A 23369-nucleotide genomic window follows, 5' to 3' on the forward strand; every position below is an offset into this window, starting at 1 on the left:
TCTGGCTCTGAGTGATCACACCATTGTGATTATCTGGGTCATTTTTGTATAGTAAGATCTTTCTGTATAGTAAGATCTTTTGTGTGTAAGATCTTTTTTGTATAGTTCTGTGTATTCTTGCCACCTCTTCTTAATATCTTCTGCTTCTGTTAGGTCCGTACCATTTCTGTCCTTTATTGTGCCCATCTTTGCATGAAATGTTCCTTTGGTATCTCTTATTTTCTTGAAGAGATCTCTCCTCTTTCCCATTCTATTGTTTTCCTCTGTTTCTTTGCATTGATCACTGATGAAGGCTTTCTTATCTCTCCTTGCTCTTCTCTGGAACTCCGCATTCAGATTGATATATCTTTCCTTTTCTCCTTTGCCTTTTGCTTCTCTTCTTTGCTCAGCTGTTTGTGAGGCCTCCTCAGACAACCATTTTGCCTTTTTGCATTTCTTTTTCTTGGGAATGCTTTTGATCACAGCCTCCTATACAATGTTACAAATCTCCATCCATAGTTCAGCTACCAGGGAAGCCCTGATTTTCTTTTTTTTTTTGGTTTCACATATAAGTGATAAATGGTATATGTTTTTCTCTGACTGACTAATTTCACTTAGCATAATACTCTCCAAGTCCATCCATGTTGTTGCAAATGGCAACTTTTCTTTCTTTTTATGGCTACGTAATAGTCTATTCTTTTGCTGTTATAAATAACCTTCCATTTAAATAATTATGTGCATATGTCATTTGGGGTTTTGGCCATGGTATTTTTGGAGTATAATCTCATGAATGCAAATGCCAGATCACGGGATGTCTGCATATAAAATTTTGGTAAATTGGGCCTAATGTGCCTTCATATTAGAGGGGGGCAAATTTATGATGGGCTTCCCAGGTGGCTTAGTGGTAAAGAACCCACCTGCCAATCCAGGAGACATGGGTTCGATCCCTGTGTCAAGAAGATCCCCTGGAGGAGGAAATGGCAACTCACTCCAGTATTCTTGCCTCGGAAATTCCATGAACAGAGGAACCTGGTGGGCTACAGTGGGGTCACAAAAGAGTCAGACACGACTGAGCGACTAAACCACCTCCACCACCCAAATCTAGAGACAGCTCGCGATGGCCTCTCCTTGGCCTGTAGACACATCACTCCAGTCTGTACATCCTCCGTGGCCGGATGAGATGTGTCTTCCCTTTGTGCATCTGTGTTCAGATTTCACCTTCTTGTGAAGACAACCAATCAGTGGATTAGCACACACCCTACTCTTGTGTGACCTCACCTTAACTCATTTCCATCTTCAAAGGCCCTCTTTCCAAATCTGGTCAGTTTCACAGGTCTGGGGGTGGGGTGGGAGGTGGTTGGATTTTAATATACCTTAGGGCAGGGATTGATGCTGAAGCTGAAACTCCAATACTTTGGCCACCTGATGTGAAGAACTGACTCATTTGAAAAGACCCTGATTCTGGGGAAGATTGAAGGCAGGAGGAGAAGGGGATGACAGAGGATGAGATGGTTGGATCGCATCACCCACTCAATGGACATGAGTTTGAGTAAACTCTGGGAGTTGGTGATGGACAGGGAGGCCTGGCGTGCTGTGGTTCATGGGGTCACAAAGAGGCAGACACTACTGAGCAACTGAACTGAACTGAACTGAAGGTGGATACTCCCTAAGGAGTCCTGATGTGAATAACCGACTCATTGGAAAAGTCCCTGGTGCTGGGAAAGATTGAGGGCAGGAGGAGAAGGGGGGGTCAAGGGATGAGATGGCCGGATGGCATCACCAGTGCAATGGACATGGACCTGGGCAAACTCCAGGAGATGGTGAAGGACAGGGGAGCCTGGCATGCTGCAGTCCATGGGGTAGCCAAGGGTCAGACTCGCCTGGGTGGCTGAATAACAACATCGGGGAGGGGACAGGATTCAACTCGATGACAGTCCATACCCCACTGAGCCAAAATGGGTGTGCTCTTCAGGACTCGATGACCTTCGAAGATGTGGCTGTGAACTTCACCCGGGAGGAGTGGGCCCTGCTGGACACCGCACAGAGGCAGCTCTACAGAGATGTGATCCTGGAGACCTGTGGTCACCTGGCCTGTGTGGGTAAGGAGGCCCCTTCTTCCTGCGCTTGGTGATGGATAGGGCCCACATGCCTCAGGCCCCTCCTGTGTTCCAGAGACTCAACCACTGCCCCCAGGCTGCAGACAGAGTTTCCCCATGACATTGGAAATCTATCCTTTGCTTTCCTTTTTTAAAAAAAATATTTATTTATTTGGCTGTGAGGGGTCTTAGTTGCAGCATGCAAGAACTTCATTGCATCATCCCAGATCTTTCGTTCTTTGGTTGCAGAGCACGGACTCTCTATTTGTCATTTGGGCTTCGGTAGTTGTGGTGCCCGGCCTTCAATGCTCCCCAGCATGTAGGATCTTAGTTCCCCAACCAGGGATCGAACCTGTGTCTCCTGCATTGCAAGGCGGATTCTTAACCACTGGACCACCAAGGCAGTCCCAGGTGGTTTCTTCATAAGTATGAGGTTTCCCTGAGCAGGGGGGTGGGCAGAGGGAATGTCCTGAAACTAGATGGAGGTGATGGTTGTAAATATGGTACCAAATGCCAGAGCTGTACACTTTGTTTAATTTTATGCTGTGTAAATTTCATCTTCATTTTTTGTTGTCGTTGTTTTTAATTCATTTCATCTAAGAGGAAAGCTGAGGCTCATGAATGTAAGAGCTGCTTTGGGTATATAGAGTGTGTCGTTTCACCCATCTTCTCAGATGTTCCTCTCTATCCCCCAGAGGAAGACTGTTCCCTCTGCCTTAGTCCAGGCTGATATGCTGAAATACCATACACCGGGTAGCCTAGACAACAGCTGTTTATTTCTCACATTCTGGAGGCTGAGAAGTTCAAGATCAAGATGCCGGAAGATTCAGTTCCTGGGAGGGCCCTCTTCCTGGCTTGCCGACGGCCGCCTTCTCACATGTCAAAGAGGGAGAGAACCCTGGTATCTCCTCCTCTTCTTTTGAGAACAGTAACCCCATCTTTGGGTCCCATCCCACCCTCATGAGCTCATCTGAACCTAATTACCTCATGAGGTTCCCACCTGCAAATAGCATCCTGTTGTGGGATTGGGGGTTCAACATGGATTTGTGGTGGTTATTGTTTAGTCCCTAAGTCGTGTCCAAGTTTTTACGACCCCGTGGACGGTAGCCCGCCAGACTCGTCTGTCCATGGGATTTCCCTGGCAAGAGTATGGGAGTGGGTTGCCATTTCCTTTTTCGGGGCATCTTCCGCAACCCAGGGATGGAACCCTCGTCTCTTAAGACCCAAATTGGCAAAGGGATTCTTTACCACTAGCGCCACCATTGCAGCAGGGGGCATCACAAACTCAACCCGTAACAGATTCTTTGCCTAGTTTGTCCTGACAGTTGGAGCTCGGATTGGAAAAGAATTTCCAGACACGGAGTATTTCAGAAAGGAGTGAGTTTATAAGAACAGAGATAATGAGGGCGCTGCGAACACAGCCGGTGACCTCCAGGCAGACCAGAGAGTGTTGACGCTTTTCATGAGTTAGTAGCCAATTTTTATAGCATCGAGACAAAGAAGATTCCTGCTGGAAGGGTGGCATTAGGTGATTGGTTAGGGTACTATAGAGTGAGTACCCGGGTAGGCATTTTTACCTAATAGGGGGTCAGGGAGCTTGCTAATGAGGATGGGAGTGGGGCTTATGACAACGGTTGCTATGGGGCTCAGTCAGTTCCGGAGGTGACCTTGGTGCTGGGCTCCGCATCTGTGGCCTTGGTACAGAGCCTCACACCTGTGATCTTGGTATAGGTTCGCATAATTCTCTCACACTTGGCATTCATGATTGTACCTTCAATCTCACAGGATCATATTTACATATCTGGCTGCACCGGGTCTTAGTTGCAGCAGGCAAGATCTTTAGCTGCGGCACATGGGATCTAGTTCCCTCACCAGGGATCGAATCCGGGCCCCCTGCACTGGGAGCGCTGAGTCTTGGCCACTGGACCACCAGGGAAGTTCCTAGAACCATTTCTTAGCATCTTGCTGTGTGTATTGAACCTCTGATCTTAACCATAGTCAAACTCCTCATACATCCCAAATTCCAATATCTCTCTCTGCCTCTCTGCCTGCCTCCTCTTGCTCTCTCCCTTCTCCCATTTTCCTTACAGAGGGAACATTTGAAAAGAGATCCACAGGCATTTGCCTGCTTTCTCCTCCACTTTTCCTTTCCGCAAAGACCTGACTTTGCACTGCTTCATTTCAGATTGGGCGACTCGACATCAAACCAAAGACTCGACCCCTCAGCAGAACAACCTTGCTAAAAGGACGTTTCAGGAAGTGAACAGAGCACATCTGGCGAGCAGCAGTTCCCGACTCTCCGATCTCAGAGAAGACTGGATGTCCCATAGAATAGAGGTGCCGGGCAAGCAGAGAGGGCGAACGTTGAAACAAGTTGCAGCTGCCCACGAGAAAGATGCCTCTCCCATTGGATTCTGGGAATATCCCCAAATGAGGGACATCTCTAACCCTGGCCAGAAGATTGTGCCATCACAGGGAGATTCCACAAGAAAACATAACCCAAGATGTAACTCAGACATCTTGAAACAAATTCTCCTCTTACACAGGAATCAAAAAATCTTTACAAACAATGAAGATGACCAAGTCAAGTGGCAGGAAATGCCATGTATTCCACATGCAAGAACTCAAACAGAGCTGAAATCAAAGGCGTGGATGGATCATCAGAATAACCTGCTTCATTTGCAGGCTGAAATGTACATGGGTGTGAGCACCCACAAATACTGTCCACGTGGGAAAGCCTCAGGGGGAGACACCTCCCTTAGGACACGAGGGATGCCCCAGAAAGAGAAACCTCGTCCTTCTCATCAGTGTGAAAACACCTTCCTAAATAACTCTCTGCCTGCCGGGCAGACGCAACCCCACGAGGCAGAGACAAATAATGAGAATACTCAAAGTGGGAAGACATTTGTCCCTGTTCCGAGTTCCGATTCACACAGGAGAACGTCGATGGGAGTGAAAAGCTATAAGTGCAGGGACTGTAGGAAGGCTTTCGTGTATCAGTCGTTCCTTTTGAAACACATGGAAATTCACACGGGAGAGAAGCCCTACGCATGTGAGAATTGTGGGAAAACCTTCAGATATATCTTACACCTTAATAAACATATGAGAAATCACAACCTGGAGACCTTTGAATGTCCGGAATGTGGGAAAAGCTTCAACAAGTCCTCAAAGCTTAAGGCACATATTAGGATTCACACTGGAGAGAAACCCTATAAATGCCAGGAATGTGGGAAAACCTTCGATAAGTCCACAAAGCTTCAGAAACATACTAGGATTCACACTGGAGAGAAACCCTATAAATGTAAGGAATGTGGGAAAAGCTACACTTATTCTTCAAGTCTTAAAACCCACCTGAAGAGGGTCTGCAGATGAAAGGAATGGGGAGAAACCTTCATTTTCTCAGAGTACTGAGTGCAGAAGGAGGACGTGATGGAAGGGAGCTCAGTGAATGAACAAAGATGGAAACGTCTTCTCTGAACTCTCAGATCTTACAGAGATGTAAGATTTCACACTTTTATTTTTTTAAGGGGAATATGGGGAAGCCCTCAGTGTCTCAAATGTACGGTTCCTGTAAAGACACACTGCAGGACTTCCCTGGCAGTCCAGTGGGTAAGACACCACCCTCCCACTGCCGAGGTTTGATCCCTGGTGGGGCAGCTAAGATCCCACATGCCATGTAGCAGGGCCAAAAAAGTAAAAAATAAAATTCACACTGCCGAGGCATCAAATGGGATTAAGGAATGTGTGCACACCTTACATACTCATCCCTCACTTTACACATGAGACCAAACCCTGGAGAGAGACCTCTCATCAGTAATAAATTTGAGAAAGCCTTTATTTCCCTCTCTTCACATGCAGGGCAAAAATGAGTCTTAAGCTCAGTCGTGTCTGACTCTGTGACCCCCATGGACTGTAGCCCTCCAGGCTCCTCTGTCCATGGAATCATCCAGGCAAGAGTACTGAAATAGGTTGTCATTTCCTTCTCAAGGAGATCTTCCCAACCCAGGGATCAAACCTGCGTCTCCTGCGTTGCAGGCAGATTCTTTACCAGTGAGCCACCCGGAAGCCCCTAATAGTAGGAGAGAAAGAGGGTAGATATTCTGATCACTAGCATTATCCATGACTCTTCCTTCCATTGGAACCAAAATTCTGTATTTGCCACCATTTCTAATAAAATCCCACAAGAATGCTGATTACCCCACTGCGGATCCTTTCAGCTCTGCCACGTGAGTTTTGAGCTGTAGGAGCTTCATAACATTTCACTGATGCATCACTGTACCCGTGTGAATTACTGTTTGAACTACGTTTAATTTAGACTCAGGTTTGCTGTGCTCCGTGATGCCATTTCTGTCCATTGATTTGACTGCATTATGGTCTGGGTATGTGATCTTTGTGGTACTGATAGGAGATAGTTGTCTTGACCTTCATTTTGGTCTCGTGATGGGACCAGTTCTGTCATTGCCTGACCACATTCTTCTCATCTTTACTGAAGGGACATAGATTTGTTTTTCCAGAGTTAGCACAGTTGGATTTTTTTTGGTGGGGGGAGCAGGGGAGTGCCACATAGCATGTTAGGTTTTAGTTCCCTGACCAGGAGTCAAACCCACGCCCCCTTCAGTGGAAGCATGAGTCTTAACCACGGGACCACCAGGGAAATCCCTGTGGAATGTTTTTAAATGCATTTCTCGGGACTTTCCTGGTGGTCCCATGGTTAAGACCACACTTTCGCTGCAAGGCTCCTCGTCAGGGAACTAAGATCGCACATGCCATGCAGCAAAAAAAAAGAAATGCCTTTCTCAGATTTCCTCATATCTGATGGTGAATGGAGCTTATTGCCAGTAAGGAGGGAGGTGGTTTGGATTTCCTGGAGGGCTGTTGGAAAGGAGAGAATGTTCTTTACTCTCTCTTAACCAAGTCCCCTATTCTTTCCTTTGTTTCGCTCTGAAAATGGGATGATATTCCCTGAGTTAGCTCATGCAACTTGAGGATCGTTGAAATGAAGGTCATGGTCCCAGTAACACGACCCTCAAATATAAATACACAATTTCTCACTCTTGTATTTGAATGGCATATTTGGGAATTTTCATGACTGCAGTAGATTGCATGTCTAAATTTATTCCATAAAGCAAAGCCTTAATTTGGTTAAGAAGTGTTTCAGGGGAGTTTTGTTGTTTGGTTTTTTTTTTTTAAGTAGAAGCTATTATTTATTTTTATTTTGTTTTTGGCCTTGCCACACCTGTTGCAGGATCTTAGTTCGCCAATCAGGGATTGAACTCCTGGCTCGGAACATCCCCGGCGCTTTAGCTGGAAGACTCCACTTCCAATTCAGGGGGCATGGGTTCCATCCTGGCCTGGCTGGGGAGCTCAGATCCCACATGCTGTAGCCAAAAAACCCTCCAGGCCCCCTGCAGTGGAAGCTCAGAGTCTTAACCACTGGACTGCTGGGCAATTCTGGGGGAGGTTTTATAACTCAAAGTTCAAATGATAAAGTTAGTATGTGGCCAATTTTTTGTAATTCTCCTGTGATTCAAGATGCTGTACATTTCTTCGGTATTGAGTGGGCTCGTCAGTATTTGAATGGTCAAGCTTCTTAAGAGTGTTTTAGACTGTCTTACTAATGACATTTTTACTCACTGAGCAAGTTCATAATAAAATATCTGGGGCTTCCCTGGTGGATCGGTGGTTAAGATTTGGCCTGCAAATGCAGGAGATGTAGGTTCGATCCCTGATCCTGGAGGATCCCACATGCCATGGAATGACTGAGCCCGTGCACCCCAACTACTGGGTCTGTGCTCTAGAGCCCGGGAGCTGCAACTACTGAAGCCCCAGTGCCCTGGGGCCCACACTGCACAACAGGAGAAGCCACCTCAGTGAGAAGCCCGTGTCCGCAAGTAGGGAAAAGCCCTCACGGCAACAAAGACCCAGCACAGCCAAAAGTTAAAAAAATTATTTTCAAAAATTAAAATAATGCTACTCTAAACATAGATTCTCAAAGTCTTGCAGTTTTGTCCATTCTTGTTTAATGTATTTGGAAACGTGTTATTAGATGCATAAGAAATTGGGCATTTTCTTTATTAAAGGTGAGTTTTCTTTCTAGTCTGTTTAACCATCTTCTGCAACAGTGACTTTTTTGTTTCTTCATACAGTAAGGGTGAAAGTTTATGTGCTTCTTACCGTGAGCTAGTATTTGCATATAGTTAGGTTCAGTTCAGTTGCTCAGTCGTGTCCGACTCTTTGCGACCCCATGAACTGCAGCATGCCAGGCCTCCCTGTCCATCACCAACTCCCAGAGTTTACTCAAACTCATGTCCATAGAGTCGGTGATGCCATCTAACCATCTCATCCTCTGTCATCCCCTTCTCCTCCTTCCTTCAATCTCTCCCAACATCGGGTCTCATCCTATTTATTATGTACCACCACGCCTCTCATAAACGCTGTAAGTTTTTTTTATGAATGAGAAAACTAAAGCACTGAAGTTAAAATGGTTAATGTTAAGTGATGTCTCTTGAGTTTCAAAGCTACCAGTGTTTTCATCGTCAAGTTCAGGATTCAGAACGTGTTAGTTTTCTGTTACTCCTATTGCTATGTATTTATGTAACTTTATTTTTTGACTGCACTGTGCAGCATTGGGGATCTTAGTTCCCTGATCGGGTATCAAACCTGTGCCCCTCCAGTAGAAGCACGGATTCTTAACCAGTGGACCACCAGGGAAGTCCCCAAATTAGAATTTTTAACACTGAGTTTAAGGAACACATCATGGCCCTTCTATGTACTTTACAAACATTAACTCGTTTAATGCTCACCGACAACCCTATGAAGTGGGTGCGGTTAGTCCCATTTTTAGAGCAGAGGAAACACAAAGAGGCCAAGCAACCTGCCCAAGGTCACACAGCCCCGCTGGGAGCGGGCGAAATTCTAACCCCGGTTCCTGCGCCAGACTAGGTGGGGAGGCCTCCTTGTCTGTCCTCCCCCATCCGAGTATGAGCTCTGGGAGGGGCATCTGGCTCACAGAGGCGTTTAGTGGAATAAAGAAGGGATGAGTGGCTATCTCAGGATGGCCACTCATCCCTTAGTGACCGCTTGCGCCCTCCCGCCGTTCTCAGCTCGCGGAATCCTATTCATAGGTAAAAACCGTATCCCTGGGGCCAGCGGGACTTCAAAGAAATCCTAGTGGCTTGGGCTGAGTCAGAACAGAGCAGAACCCACTCACGGCGGGGCACGGGCGCCACCTGGCGGCGGAGTCCTACTAAGACAAGCCAGGAGACTTGGAACGTTTGCTTTGGATGAAGAAGAAAATTAGCTGAAAGGGAGTTGATTGCAAGTTTTTTTGGTTTTTGTTTTTTGTTTTTTTTAATTTTTTTAGAAATGTATTTGGCTACAGCCGGGTCTTACCTATGACACACGGGATCTTTAGTTGCGGCATGCGAACTTAGTTTCGGAGTGTGGGGTCTACCCCCAGGGGCCCCCATGCCCTAGCAAGAGGAGGCAAGAGTGCTGGTTGCCTAACCAGGCCCCCCTGAACCCTGGGCCCCCTACATTGGGAGTAGAGTCCTAGCCACTAGACCACCAGGGACGTCCCTGAAATGCCACTTTTTACATTTCTGACTCACTGTTATATCCCCAGAGCCTAGCACCATGTGCGGCATGGAGTCGTGCATGCGTGCTCAGCTGCTGTGTCTGACTCTGACTGATCCCATGGACTCGGTAGCCCACCAGGCTCCTCTGTCCATGGAATTTTCCAGGTAAGAATACTGGAGTGAGTTGCCATTTCCTCCTCCAGGGAATCTTCCCCACCCAGGGATCAAATGCGTGTCTCCTGCCTTGCAAGCAGATTCTTTACCACTAAGCCACCTGGGAAACCCCTGGCACATAGTTAATACTCAGAACATATCTGTCAAATCAATGGAAAAAAGAGATGGAAGAGATGGGATTCCCCATTATAACATTAATTCTAAGGATCTGATTTGATAAGGTGTGAAGGAATTTTTTACCAAAAACATTAACTCTGTCCTCTGCAGTAGACTGCAAAATTTAATAATTCAACATCTCCTGTTCCTTATGAATATCACCCAGAAGTGACTTCAACAGAAGTGTTTTCTAGGATACCCTAAATTAGCAAGTGTGGTCAGTTTCAGTGACTAGAAGGCTTTCACCCTGATGGGTTGTCTTGAACATGTGCTGCCCTGCTATTAACGTCCTGCGTGTAAACTGCGTAAACACCACGGGTAAGCTTTCTCAACAGATCACAGATAGACCTTTTCTCTCTTCTCATATGCGTGATGGGAGATTAAATTCCAACTCTCCAATGGGTTGATTATTTTACAAACAAAACCAGTGAGCCCACGTTTGAGCTAAAATAACAAAAGGTCCTAGGACTGAACTTCCAGAATGGCTGAGAGTGGAAGGTGGCGACCCCTGCCGGCAGTCCCGACTCACAGAAGCGTGAGTGGCCTCCACAGGAAGTGATTTCAAAGATTGTTCTGTGTTCTTTTTTTAATGATATTTGTTCAATTTTTTTAATTTAATTTTACTTATTTATTTATTTGCTGCGCTGGGGTCTTCGTTGCTTTGCACAGACTTTCTCTAGTTGCCACGAGCGGGGTCTACTCTTCAACACGGTGCAAAGCTTCTCATTACGGTTGCTTCCCTTGTTTCCGATCGTAGGCTCTAGGGTGCTCAGGCTTCAGTAGTTGTGGCGAACGAGCTTAATTCCCTGGCAAGCATGTGGAATCGTCTCAGGTCAGGGATCGAACCCATATCCCCTGCATTGGCAGGCGGATTCTTATCCACTCACTACACCACCAGGGAAGTCCTGTGTTCTTAAAGCATTGTTATAAAGGCTGTGTGTTGAACTGAAATCATGAGAACAAATGTGTGCTGGGTCCCTTATTTTTCTTTCAGACTTTCTTCCTGTTGTCACTAATTATATTCTTGATTATGTTTTGATTATCACTAATTAATCAAAGACCTGAGGGGCAATTTGGATTTTTTTTTCTTCCTTGTGCAATTTTGAGGAAGCAAGGCTGACAGTGCTGCTTTCAGCCCTCTCTCTTGAGACATGGAGAATTCCAAAATAGAACCTTGAAATTTTTAAAGGTACCCCACAGAGATTCTGAGGTTGCTTGTTACTGCAACATAACCCAGCCTATCCTGACTGACTGATACAATTCCCAGTTCTCAGTAGAGCCTGAAATGTGGAAGTCTCAGGAAAAAAAAAGTGAACGAATGAATGGCAGGGAATAGGAACAGGCTTAAACATTTCCCCCTGGGCCAGAGGTAGAGGAAGCGGCCATGTCTCAAGCTTTCTCTCACACACACAAATACACTCATAACCAGGCTGAGGTAAAAGTCAAACTCTGGTTTTTATTCCCTATGGTCACAGCTCACGCCAGCCCTGACATCTTTGCCCCCATTCTTCCGCCACGAGTCAGTACTGAGGACTCTTGAGGGGAACAAGGAACAAGGACCTACAGAGGCAGGGACATGAGATGCAAGGAGGGCCTGGGAGAGGGAGGTGAGGAGAGGGAGTTAGAAATGGGGAAGCTGAAACAGGAGGGGAAGGGATGGCCAGAGCAGAGATGAAAAGACAGACTTGGGGACAAGACTGGGACACAGGGAGTGGGAAACCCAGAGAACAGGAAATCCGGCAACCGAAAGGGAAGGGCAGGTCAGAAACAGAGAGGGAGACCAGGAGGCTGCTGAGGGAGGGGCCGATAGGAAGAGACACAGAAACACAGGGAAGGGTTGATGGAGACAGGTGTGCAGGCAGCTCTCCCGGAGCTCGGAGCTCGGTGAGAAAGATGGAGAGTCCTAAGAAGCAGAGACCCTGAGAAGGCCCTGCGAGGAGCCAGGGGCGGGGTGGGGGTTGGGTGCCCTAGTAGTTGTTCCGGGAGTCCTTGCTAGTGGTGGAGGTCTGGCCGGTGCTGGAGGCAGGGCCGGGGCTGGGGGCAGGGCCGGGGCTGGACCCGAGGCCTCCGCTCGATTCTGACCCAGGGCCTTTGCTCGCCTCAAAGCTCTCGTGGTCTCTGCTGGACCCCACGTATCCAGTGGACCCCAGGTAGCTGCTAGAGTTGGGGGATCGGAAGGTCACGCGGCCGGGGGTGGAGCCTCGACTGGACATCAGTACCCCCGTGGTGGCGCTGGACTCCCCGAAGGTCACGTGGCCCACGTTGGAGCTGGTGGCGCGGCCTCCGCTGGACACCAGGATGCCGCTGGTCTTGTGGCTCATGATGGACCCGGGGGCTTGAGTGGGCCGCTGGGTCACCAGGCGCGAGCTGGAGCTGACCTTCGGGGTGCTAGAGGTCATGCTCGGGGTGCTCTCCACCTTGATGCCCTCGACCAGCTCCTTCAGGTGCTGCTCCTTCGACTGCTCCCGGGCCTCCAGCTGCCGGGGAAGTGAGTTAGGGCCCGCGGAAAGGGCCGCGCTCGCCCCCGCCCCCGGCACGACCCGTCCCGCCACGCCATGCCCACGCCACGCCCCGACCGGCGTCCCGGCCCCGCCCCGCCCACGTCCCGCCCCGCCCCGCCCCGCCCACGCCCCGCCCCGCCCGGCGTCCCGGCCCCGCCCCACCACGTCCCGGCCCCGCCCCGCCCACGCCCCGGCCAGCGTCCCGGCCCCGCCCCACCACGTCCCGGCCCCGCCCCGCCGGCGCCCCGCCCCCTGCCCGCACCCATCCTCACCGCCTTCACCACAGAGCTCAGCAGCTCCTCCTTGCTCAAAGGATAGTCGTCTTTGGCCTCAAAACCTGGGGGGTCCTCCCTGAAGTGGGGGAAAAGACAGGAAGGGACTCTAGTCCCTACTCGAAAGTTCGATGGCTCCTCATTACAAGGTCCCGAGACCCTCGGCCACACGCAGGGGTCAGAGCGTCTTTTCCCCGTCGGGTTCACCCAGGGTCCCATCGCCCATATTGTCCCCGGAGACCCTACTCCTCCTGGTTCCCCCAAAGCACCCGCTTCATCTTCTACCCACCCCCCAAGAGCCACACCCACCCTTTAGTCCAAGGAAGTGATAATGTCAGTCGCTCAGTCGCCAGGGACTCTTTGCGACCCCCTGGGCTGTAGCCTGCCAGGCTCCTCTGTCCATGGGATTTTCCAGGCAAGGATACTGGAGTGGGTTGCCATTTCCTTCTCCAGCGGATCTTCCCAACCCAAGGATCGAACCTGAGTCTCCTGCATTGCAGGCAGATTCTTTACTATCTGAGCCACCAGGGAAGCCCCCCTAGTCCAGGGGATCCCCCCCAAAAGCTGTCCCTCCACACATCTCGCCTCCATCCCCAGGGCACGTCCTCCCCAGCCGCTCCCTCTGGCCCTCTGGCTCACAGGTTGTCTGGGGGCTGAGGCAGGGCCACCTTCTTAGGAAAATCCTCAGAGCTCTGGCCCAGCACCATGAGGGAAGCGTTGAGCATGCTGGTGGAGGTGTAGTTCTGGAGGGTGGAGAAGCCAACTGTCTGTTCAGGTCCGTCTTCAAGGCCCTGGCGCCTTCCCTCCCCTCCCCACCCCCCATGCCCTCTGCACAAGACCTGCGTTTCCAGGAAGGCCTGCACCGTCAGGAGCTGCACCAGTCGCTTCTCGATGAGGCTCAGGAAAAGGCTGATGTCCCGGTCTCTCATGTGGGTCTTGACCCCGAGGAGGTCATTGATAAGGGTGCTATCACACTGGACCCTGGTGAAGAGGTGCTGGATGTCTGGGGTCAGAGGGGACAGGTGGTCATGGACCCAGTGCCGAGGGGGTGCCAGCCCTCTCCTCCTCCTCAAAGCCCTGCTGCCCTGGCTGGGGAGACACCAAACAAGGCTTAAGGATGGAAAGGCACTTGTCCAAGTTCAGACTGCCAGGGGAGGAGGGTAGGTGGGCATCTCAGGGTGCTTGGCCCCCAGGCTCCAGATGACAGAGAACAAAAAGTGAGGAAGGGCCTTCCCTAGTGGCACAGTGGTAAAGAATCCGCCTGCCAATGCAGGGGACAGGGGTTCAATCCATGATCCAGCAAGATCCCACATACCATGGAACAACACAGACCCAGGGCCACAACTATTGAGCCTGTGCTCTAGAGCCAGGGAGCTGCAACCACTGAGGCCACATGCCCTAAGCTTGTGCTCCGCAGCAAGAGAAGCCGCCGAAAGGAGACGCCTGAGCACCACAACTCGCGAAAAAGCCCATACAGCAACTAAGACCCAGCACAGCCATAAAAAAATAAATTTTTTTTTAAAAGCTAGCGAGCTCAAAGGGAAACGTGACCAGGACAGCTCCACGATGCCAGCCTGCTTCACACCGCTTCGAGTCACCCAGATTCCACCAAGCCCAGCGAGTCCAGGGCTCAGGCTGTGTTTCTCAGGCAGAAACTCAGACCTGTGCTCCACAGAATTCAGAGGAAACTCATTGCAGCCTCGAGGCTGTGGGTGTGACCCGCTCTCACAGTTGCCCCCTATTGTATTTAGTTAACTAGTTTCACGAATGAAGTGAAAGGCACTCAAGACCTTGACAGAAATCTGCACCCAACCACAGGACAGCGCCACTGCCCGCCCTGCCTCCACCACATGAGCTCCAGACTGACAAACACGGTTTCCTCGTGGGGTCCATCCTGAACAACTGGCAATACCACTCACACTGAGATCAGGCTCACCATCCACCCCCCACCCCTGCAAAGCAGCTCCTTCTCTCACGTTCCCATTTCATCCTCACCAAGCTGGGCCTCTGTGCGCCTCACCCTTATCAGACTGACACCCCTGTGCTCCGTCCTCTCCTCTCCATTCTCATCCCCTCCCCTCCTACTCACCCCCTTCTTCTGCTTACAACCCGCCCAGGCCCCTCAGTCTCCCAGGAGAAAAACCTCAGCCTGACATCCATTTAGGATTTGAGGCTCTTAAAGGTCCGTCTGGTCAAGGCTATGGTTTTTCCAGTGGTCATGTATGGATGTGAGAGTTGGACTGTGAAGAAAGCTGAGTGCCGAAAAATTGATGCTTTTGAACTGTGGTGTTGGAGAAGACTCTTGAGAGTCCCTTGGACTACAAGGAGATCCAACCAGTCCATCCTAAAGGAGATCAGTCCTGGGTATTCATTGGAAGGACTGATGCTGAAGCTGAAACTCTAGTACTTTGGCCACCTCATGCGAAGACTTGACTCATTGGAAAAGACCCTGATGCTGGGAGGGATTGGGGGCCGGAGGAGAAGGGGACGACAGAGGATGAGATGGCTGGATGGCATCGCCAACTCGATGGGCATGAGTTTGAGTGAACTCTGGGAGTTGGTGATGGACAGGGGGGCCTGGCGTGCTGCAATTCATGGGGTCACAAAGAGTTGGACACGACTGAGCGACTGAACTGAACTGAACTGAGCTCCCACCCACACCCCCTTCCATTCCCCTCTCTGAGCAAAGAACCTACTACCTTCCTTGAACACATCTCCAAGCCTGGACCCCACCTGCTGGGAGCATTCCTCCCCTCTCCAGGTTTTTGCTTACTCATCCTTTGAAACCAGCCTCAAGCATCATTGCTCCCAGGAGACCTCCCCTGTGAGCCGACGGAGCCAGTGTCACGGGCTCTGCTGCTGGCACTTGAAATTCTTGCTGGTGTTTCAACAAGGGGCCCCACTTTTTCACTGAGCACTGCCCCTCCCCCCCAATTCTGCACTCCATGCTGACTTAAAGGCATCCTCTCATTCCTGCAGTCCCCAGGGTATCCTCTATCTCAGCCCTGGGTTACGAGTATCCTATCGAGTATCCTGTCAGAAGCCAGTCTCTTATCCTGCCCCCCAACCCGCCCAGTCCTCATCACCTAGCACAGGGCTTGGTGCTGCGGCAAACAGGGTCTACCAAGACTTGAGGTCCTACTGTGCAGCACGAGGCGGACATCCCGTTTGCTCCCCATCACCACTGCCACCTCTGCCTGTCTCTCTCCATCTGTCATCCCACCGATCTCATGCCAACCCCACGAAGTAGGCACTAACAGGGGGGCTCCGATAGAGGATACCACAAACCAAAGTTCACAGATGGGGGAGCTGGGATTCAGACCCAGGGCAGCCTGACTCTTGTCCCTCTGCACTGGAAGGAGGAATGGATGCTGCTGCAAGATGGATGGATGGATGGATGCAGAATGGATGGATGGACGTGGGACAGACGGACAAGGGAATGCACAAAGTGATCCTCGGAATGTCTGTCCGTGGCCAACCCCGGCAGGGCTCCCCGCCTGCTCATCACAGCCTCCCAGAAGAAGAAGCCAGGGCCGGGGCTCACTGGTCTTGAGCTTCTCCAGCTGCCCGCGAAAATTGTGGTAGCGGGCCTCCAGGTCGTCGGCCTCCGAGTGCACATCGTCCACGCGCTGCTGCAACTCGGCCCGCTGCTGCTCCTGCTGCGCTCGCCGGTCCTCCTCGCTGCGGCGCCCGCTCACCAAGGCCTCCTGCATCTGCGGGGGAAGGGGCGAGACGCTGGGCTCAGCTCCAGAGGGGACACAATGAGGTCAGAGGAGTCGGGGATGGGGAGGGGGCGGGTCTCGCCCACCTCCTTGATCTCCTCCTGCAAGTGCTCCAGCTCCGAGTTCTGTTCATTGATGAAGTTGAACTCCGCGAAGTTCCGCTCCTCCACTGGGGGCCAGTGGGGAAAGGCAGGGTCCGGAGAAACAAGAGACGCGCAGGCAGAGACACACACAGGAGGAAGGGGTCAGAAGGCCAGAGATGAGGAAGGAGGGAAATTGGGGAAGACGGGGAGGAGGAGCGTGGCGGAGGCAGGGCAGACGGTAAGAGTCCAGTAGAGCCGAGCCTGATCACTGGGCCCTCTAGCGCGGGTGGAAGACCCCCCCCCCAACCCCCAGGCCCGAAGCTGTGGCCCTCGGTCACCAAGACAGAGCACAGTCTGCACTGGATTCCGGGGGCCTGGGCCGCGAGCCTGCCCCTCTCCACCCCCAGGTACTCACACTCCAGATACTTTTCCACCAGCAAGTCCGGGTCGGTCTCCCCGGTCAGCTGGGACAGTTTATTCAGGGCGTCCTCGTAGCGCAGCACCAACTTCTCCTGGGAGGTCTTCCGGAGGCCTTCGGCCACCTCCTGGGCTGGGGGCCGAGGGGACAGTGAAGTCGCCATCGGGGCGGCCACCAGCGCCTGGTGTGGCCTGGGCCGGGAGGCAGGTGGGGAGGGGGCGGCCCCACAGTCGCGCAGACCCCGCCCAGCCCCGCCCTGGAGGTCCCGCCCCTCCATGGGGGCCCCGCCCCACGCTGAGACCTGGGGCTGGCGGCCCCGCCCCTTCCGCTGCGCTGCCCGCTGGCGGCCTAGATGGAGATCCCCGGCCTCACCCCGCTGCTCGCGCTTCTCTACGATGGCGGAATCCGGCTGCCGGTCGCCGTTCTTGAGCTTGAGGAAGCGGTGCAGGTGCTCCAAGTGCGCGATCTGCCGCTGCAAGATCTGCACCTCCGTCTCGTTCTGGGCCACCTCCTTCTCAGCTCTCTCCCGAAGCATGCCTAACTTGGTCTTCGCCTCTTCCCTGGAAGGGATGGGGGTTGGTTAGACCGGGGTCAGGGAGACAGGAGGTTGGATTTGGGGTCAGCCTGGGGCCCAGGAATGGACGGGGTCAGCCTGGGGATGGAGGGTGAATGGGACAGGGTTAGCTATCAGTCTGGGGTCTCAGGGATGGGGGAGGTCAGCCTGGAGTCACAGAGATGGATAGAGCCAGCCTGGGGTCCCAGGGATGGGGCAGAATGAGGTTGTCACAAAAGGCAGAGAACTGTCTAGGTTCCTAGTGGTGGGTCAGCATGGGGTTACCGGGCATTAGGGGGTGGAGGAGGGGTTGGTGGGTGGGCCGTGTAAGTGACTGATGGTCTTGCCCACTGGGGGGCACTGCTGCAGTGTCTGCCCAGGGCATCGGGGAAGCCTGGCCGTTATTATGTGACTGTGGAGCAGGAGGCAAGAGGCGATGATGACACAGTTAGAGATGATATCAGACTCCAAAAGGTGGACCCAGGTGATAAGGTAACTGTGCTGGAGTTTGGGGTGGGGGTGGGTAGTGTGGTTGGAAAGATAAGAAGCTTGGAGCCTGCAGGGCCTAACGTGGGACAGGCAGGTGCCATCACCAGCACTTGAGTGCTCACCCTGTTAAGATGCTGGGGACACCTGCTGACTGAAACTCCCCCGGCCTGCCTGCCCGGCTGAAGGTGAAGCTTTTAACAGTAGTGCAGCCAACTGTGAAATCAGAGTGCCCCAAGCCTATGTCACAGGTCACAAGATCAAAGGTCAGAGGGTCATTAGGTGGGGAGACCAGCAGGTCAGTCTTCTCAGGTCCAATGGACCAGTCTAGTTCCCCTTTCCACGCCTTTGCCAACTTCAGTTGCCTCGACTCAGGGCACAAGCTTCTGGCTCTACTCAAATTCTGCTGAGTCCTCCTTGGTGGGAGCCTTCTCCTGGCACCCAGGAGTCCCTCAGGCATCAGGACTCACAGTTCTTTCTGTGTCTTGGGCCCAGACCCACTGAAGGGCCGGGAAGAGGGAACCCAATTTCCCAAGAGCCAGGCCCTGCAGGAGATGTTCTAAAGCAGCCCAGGGGTCCATGAGGTAGATACCATTATTATTGCCATGTCACAATAGAGGAAATGGAGGTTCAGAGAGGGGAAGCGGCCTGCCCAGGTCATCCAGCCAGGAAGCACTGGTCCGACAAGAAGTGTTGGTCCTGACACCTGTCTCTTGCCTTCTAGCTGAAACCACCCTGTCCTTGCACCCAGCTGGGCTGCCCACTGCAGTCAACTGGACAAGTGTTGGCAGGGGCCAGATGCTTCTGATGCAAAGACAGGCCATCAGGCCATCACCAGTGGGGCTTGGCAGGAAAGATGAGGTGGGCCAGTCAGATTCTCTCCTCAGAGTTTACACTGGGAGATGCTAAGAAGGGGACAGCAGGAAGCCAAAGCTGAAAGGATGTATAGAGAGAAGCCACAAGAAATCATGTTACGAAGGCCAAGTTAGGAAGCCAGAGCTATGCGTGAACAGAGGCCATGAGTTGAGGCTCTGAAGAAGTCATGGCAGACCACAGGTAACAAATGACAGAATCAGCCACAAAAAGACTTCCCTGGCGGTTCAGTGGTCAAGATTCCATGTGTCCACTGCAGGGGGCGCAGGTTTGATCCACGGTCAGTGAATTGAGATCCCACATACCACGCAATGTGACCAAAAAGTAAAAATAAATGAGTTTTTTAAAGAAGTAAAATTTAAACAACAAACAAAAAGAATCAGCCATAAAAATACAGGAAGTTCTGAGAGATGCTACAACGTGGGTGAACCTTTGAAAGTGTTACACTGAGTGAAAGGAGCTAGACACAGAAGGACATGTCGTATCACACGTCGTATCATTCCATTTCCATGAAACATAAAGATATATTTAGGGAAAGGTAGATGTACAGGTGAATCGTCCAGATGACAAGGAGACAGGTTGCCAAGGGGGCTGGAGAAGGGGGACTAGAGAACGGCTGCCTGCTGGGTACACCCTTTCGGGGTGATGGGAACAGAGTGACGGTGCACAGCATTATGAATGTACTGAATGCCTCTGAATGGTGCACTTTGTAACGGTGAATTTTATGTGCATCTTAACTCAAAGCAAGGAAGGAAGAAGGAAAGAAAGAAAGCAAAAAGAGAGAAAGAACAAAGAAAGAAAGATTATAGAAACCTTAAGGTAGATTTGGGCTAGAGCCAACGTCTCATGGAATCACAAACCATGATAAGCAGAAGTCGTGGGGTAGAAACAAGATACTGAATAGAAGCTAAGAAACCCCTTGGAGTAAGAGAACAGCGCTGAAGCTTAGAAAGGAGTAGAGATGGGACAGGAGAGCGAGAGTGTAGAGCCCACGAGAGCCCAGAGGCAGAGAGAGACGCCCATCAGCTGAGCAGCTGGGGCTTCTAGCTTCCATACAACATGACCCTTTACCTGAAGGTGTCTTGAGGGAATCTCTGTCTTTTTCAACCAACATTGATAAATGTCAAAGCAAACACCCTCTTCCAACCACAGAGACTTTACTCATGGAAGTCACCAGATGGTCAACACCGAAATTGGACTGATTATATTCTTTGCAGCCAAAGATGAAGAAGCTCTATACAGTCAGCAAAAACAAGACCGGGAGCTGACTGTGGCTCAGATCATGAACTCCTTATTGCCAAATTCATACTTGAATTGAAGAAAGTGGGGAAAACCAATAGACCATTCAAGTATCACCTAAATCAAATCCCTTATGATTATACAGTGGAAGTGAGAAATAGAGTTAAGGGACTAGATCTAATAGACAGAGTACCTGATGAACTATGGACGGAGGTTTGTGACATTGTACAGGAGACAGGGATCAAGACCATCCCCCCAAAACAGAAATGCAAAAAAGCAAAATGGCTATCTGAGGAGGCCTTACAAATAGCTGTGAAAAGAAGTGAAAAGCAAAGGAGAAAAGGAAAGATATACCCATCTGAATGCAAAGTTCCAAAGAATAGCCAGGAGAGATAAGAAAGCCTTTCTCAGTGATCAGTGCAAAGAAATAGAGGAAAACAACAGAATGGGAAAGACTAGAGATCGCTTCAAGAAAATTAGAGATACCAAGGGAACACTTCTTGCAAAGATGGGCTCAATAAAGGACAGAAATGGTATGGACCTAACAGAAGCAGAAGATATTAAGAAGAGGTGGTAAGAATACACAGAAGAACTGTACAAAAAAGATCATGACCCAGATAATCATGATGGTGTGATCACTCACCTAGAGCCAGACATCCTGGAATGTGAAGTCAAGTGGGCCTTAGGAAGCATCACTATGGACAAAGCTAGTGGAGGTCATGGAATTCCAGTTGAGCTATTTCAAATCCTAAAAGATGATGCAGTGAAAGTGCTGCACTCAATATGTCAGCAAATTTGGAAATTCAGCAGTGGGCACAGGACTGAAAAAGGTCAGTTTTCATTCCAATCCCAAAGAAAGGCAATGCCAAAGAATGTTCAAACTACTGCATAATTGCACTCATCTCACATGCTAGTAAAGTAATGCTCAAAATTCTCCAAGCTAGGCCTCAGCAATACGTGAACCGTAAACTTCCAGATGTTCAAGCTGGTTTTAGAAAAAGCAGAGGAACCAGAGATCAAATTGCCAACATCTGCTGGACCATTGAAAAAGCAAAAGAGTTCCAGAAAAACATCTATTTCTGCTTTATTATCTATGCCAAAGCCTTTGACTGTGTGGATCACAACAAACTGTGGCAAATTCTGAAAGAGATGGGAATACCAGACCACCTGACCTCCCTCTTGAGAAACCTGTATGCAGGTCAGGAAGCAACAGTTAGAACTGGACATGGAACAACAGACTGGTTCCAAATAGGAGAAGGACTAAGTCAAGGCTATATATTGTCATCCTGCTTATTTAACTTATATGCAGAATACATCATGAGAAATGCTGGGCTGGAAGAAGCACAAGCTGGAATCAAGATTGCCAAGAGAAAGATCAATAACCTCAGATATGCAGATGACACCACCCTTATGGGAGAAAATGAAGAAGAGCCTCTTGATGAAAATGAAAGAGGAAAAAAAAAAAGAAAAGAAAATGAAAGAGGAGAGTGAAAAAGTTGGCTTAAAGCTCGACATTCAGAAAACTAAGATCATGGCATCCAGTTCCATCACTTCATGGCAAATAGATGGGGAAACAGTGGAAACAGTGGCTGACTTTATTTTGGGGGGCTCCAAAATCACTGCAGATGGTGATTGCAGCCATAAAATTAAAAGACGCTTACCTCTTGGCAGGAAAGTTATGACCAACCTAGACAGCATATTAAAAAGCAGAGATATTACTTTGTCAACAAAGGTCCATCTGGTCAAGGCTCTGGTTTTTCCAGTGGTCATGTATGGATGTGAGAGTTGGACTATAAAGAAAGCTGAGCGCCAAAGAATTGATGGTTTTGAATTGTGGTGTTGAAGAAGACTCTTGAGAGTCCCTTGGACTGCAAGGAGATCCAACTAGTCCATCCTAAAGGAGATCAGTCCTGGGTGTTCATTGGAAGGACTGATGTTGAAGCTGAAACTCCAATACTTTGGCCACCTAATGTGGAGAGTTGACTCATTTGAAAAGACCCTAATGCTGGGAAAGATTGAGGGCAGGAGAAGAAGGGGACAACAGAGGATGAGATGGTTGAATGGCATCACTGACTCAATGGACATGAGTTTGGGTAAACTTCTGGAGTTGGTGATGGACAGGGAGGCCTGGTGTGCTGCAGTTCATGAGGTTGCAAAGAGTCGGACATGACTGAGCTACTGAACTGAACTGAATCAATGCTTCCTACGTTCCTGGCCTGCTGCGACCTGAGCTTACTTAAATCTGTTTATTTATTATTTATTTGTTTGTTTATTGGTAGCACCACGGGGCTAGTGGGAGCTCAGTTTCCCCAACCAGGAATTGAACCAGGGCCTTGGCAATGAAAGCCTGGAATCCTAACCACTTGACCACTGGGGAACTCCCCTTAAGTTTCTCTACATCCCTATGTGCTATGTGCCATGAAAGACAGGGGCCAAAAGGTTAATTCATATACCCAAGAAGAAGGACCTTGACCAAGGAGCTGGAAAATTGGTGGAGGAGGGGCAAGGAAGGGGCATCTTATGAAAAGGGGGGGAGGTGGATTCTGACAATCCATTTCATGAGGTGGGGATCTTCCCACCACTTTCTTAAGAAAATGCGTGGACTGGTCTAGGACGCCTCCTGGGGCCCTACCTGACAGTGTAGGCGGAGGTGGAGGAGACCATGAGGTTCCTGACTGAGTCCTTCAGGAGCTGGATCTCCTGCCAAGAGAACAAGACTGAGGCGACTTCTGACGCCCTCGCCACTGGAAGGCTTTCCTTTGAGCCTGTATCTCCCCAATAAGAAGTGGGTTTCCTGTGCCTTAGAAATGTGGTCCTTTCTAGTTAGCGGCAACCCATGAAAGGGTTTTCAAGGAGGTACCAAGTGAGAGGAAAGCCAAACTGATGACCAGGAATGCAGGGAAACACCCAACTCAGGATATTCCTAAGAGTGCTGACCTAACTTTCTGGTAGGGTCAAAAATTTGTGTGAATTTCAAAATTGTGACCACACTAATCTGTTTCCTAGTTCTGTGGAAGTGTCTGTGCAGAGTTATGGGTAAAAAGGGTTCTTTCAGAAGAGAGAAGGGAGGAAATTACATGTATATATTTTTACACATATAATGTATATGTATGTACTAATGTATATAAACACATATACATATATGTTGCGTGCATCCTCAGTCGTGTCCAACTCTTTGCAACCCCATGGACTGTAGCCCACCAGGTTCCTTTGTCCATGGGATTTCCCAGGCAAAAATAC

At 50.1% G+C, this 23369-nt stretch overlaps 1 protein-coding gene across 7 annotated transcripts in view; it reads right to left on the reverse strand.

Annotated features, from left to right (window-relative positions):
• Positions 1-11440: 11440 nt before the first annotated feature.
• Positions 11441-23369, reverse strand: part of ODAD1 (outer dynein arm docking complex subunit 1) — a 31075-nt gene continuing 19146 nt past the window's right edge. For all 7 annotated transcript variants that reach the window (XM_065926422.1, XM_065926419.1, XM_065926421.1 and 4 more), the window contains 9 exons: positions 22762-22829; positions 17351-17538; positions 16976-17110; positions 16564-16646; positions 16300-16468; positions 13595-13758; positions 13395-13498; positions 12756-12834; positions 11441-12459 (listed from right to left, as the gene is read on the reverse strand). In XM_065926422.1, the coding sequence (XP_065782494.1) occupies positions 11950-12459; positions 12756-12834; positions 13395-13498; positions 13595-13758; positions 16300-16468; positions 16564-16646; positions 16976-17110; positions 17351-17538; positions 22762-22829 (1500 nt within the window). In that variant the 3' untranslated portion in view covers positions 11441-11949. The remainder of the gene's footprint in view (positions 12460-12755; positions 12835-13394; positions 13499-13594; positions 13759-16299; positions 16469-16563; positions 16647-16975; positions 17111-17350; positions 17539-22761; positions 22830-23369) is intronic.

The sequence above is a fragment of the Muntiacus reevesi genome, chromosome 2, assembly GCF_963930625.1.
Source record: "Muntiacus reevesi chromosome 2, mMunRee1.1, whole genome shotgun sequence".
Taxonomy (NCBI): Eukaryota; Metazoa; Chordata; class Mammalia; order Artiodactyla; family Cervidae; genus Muntiacus; species Muntiacus reevesi.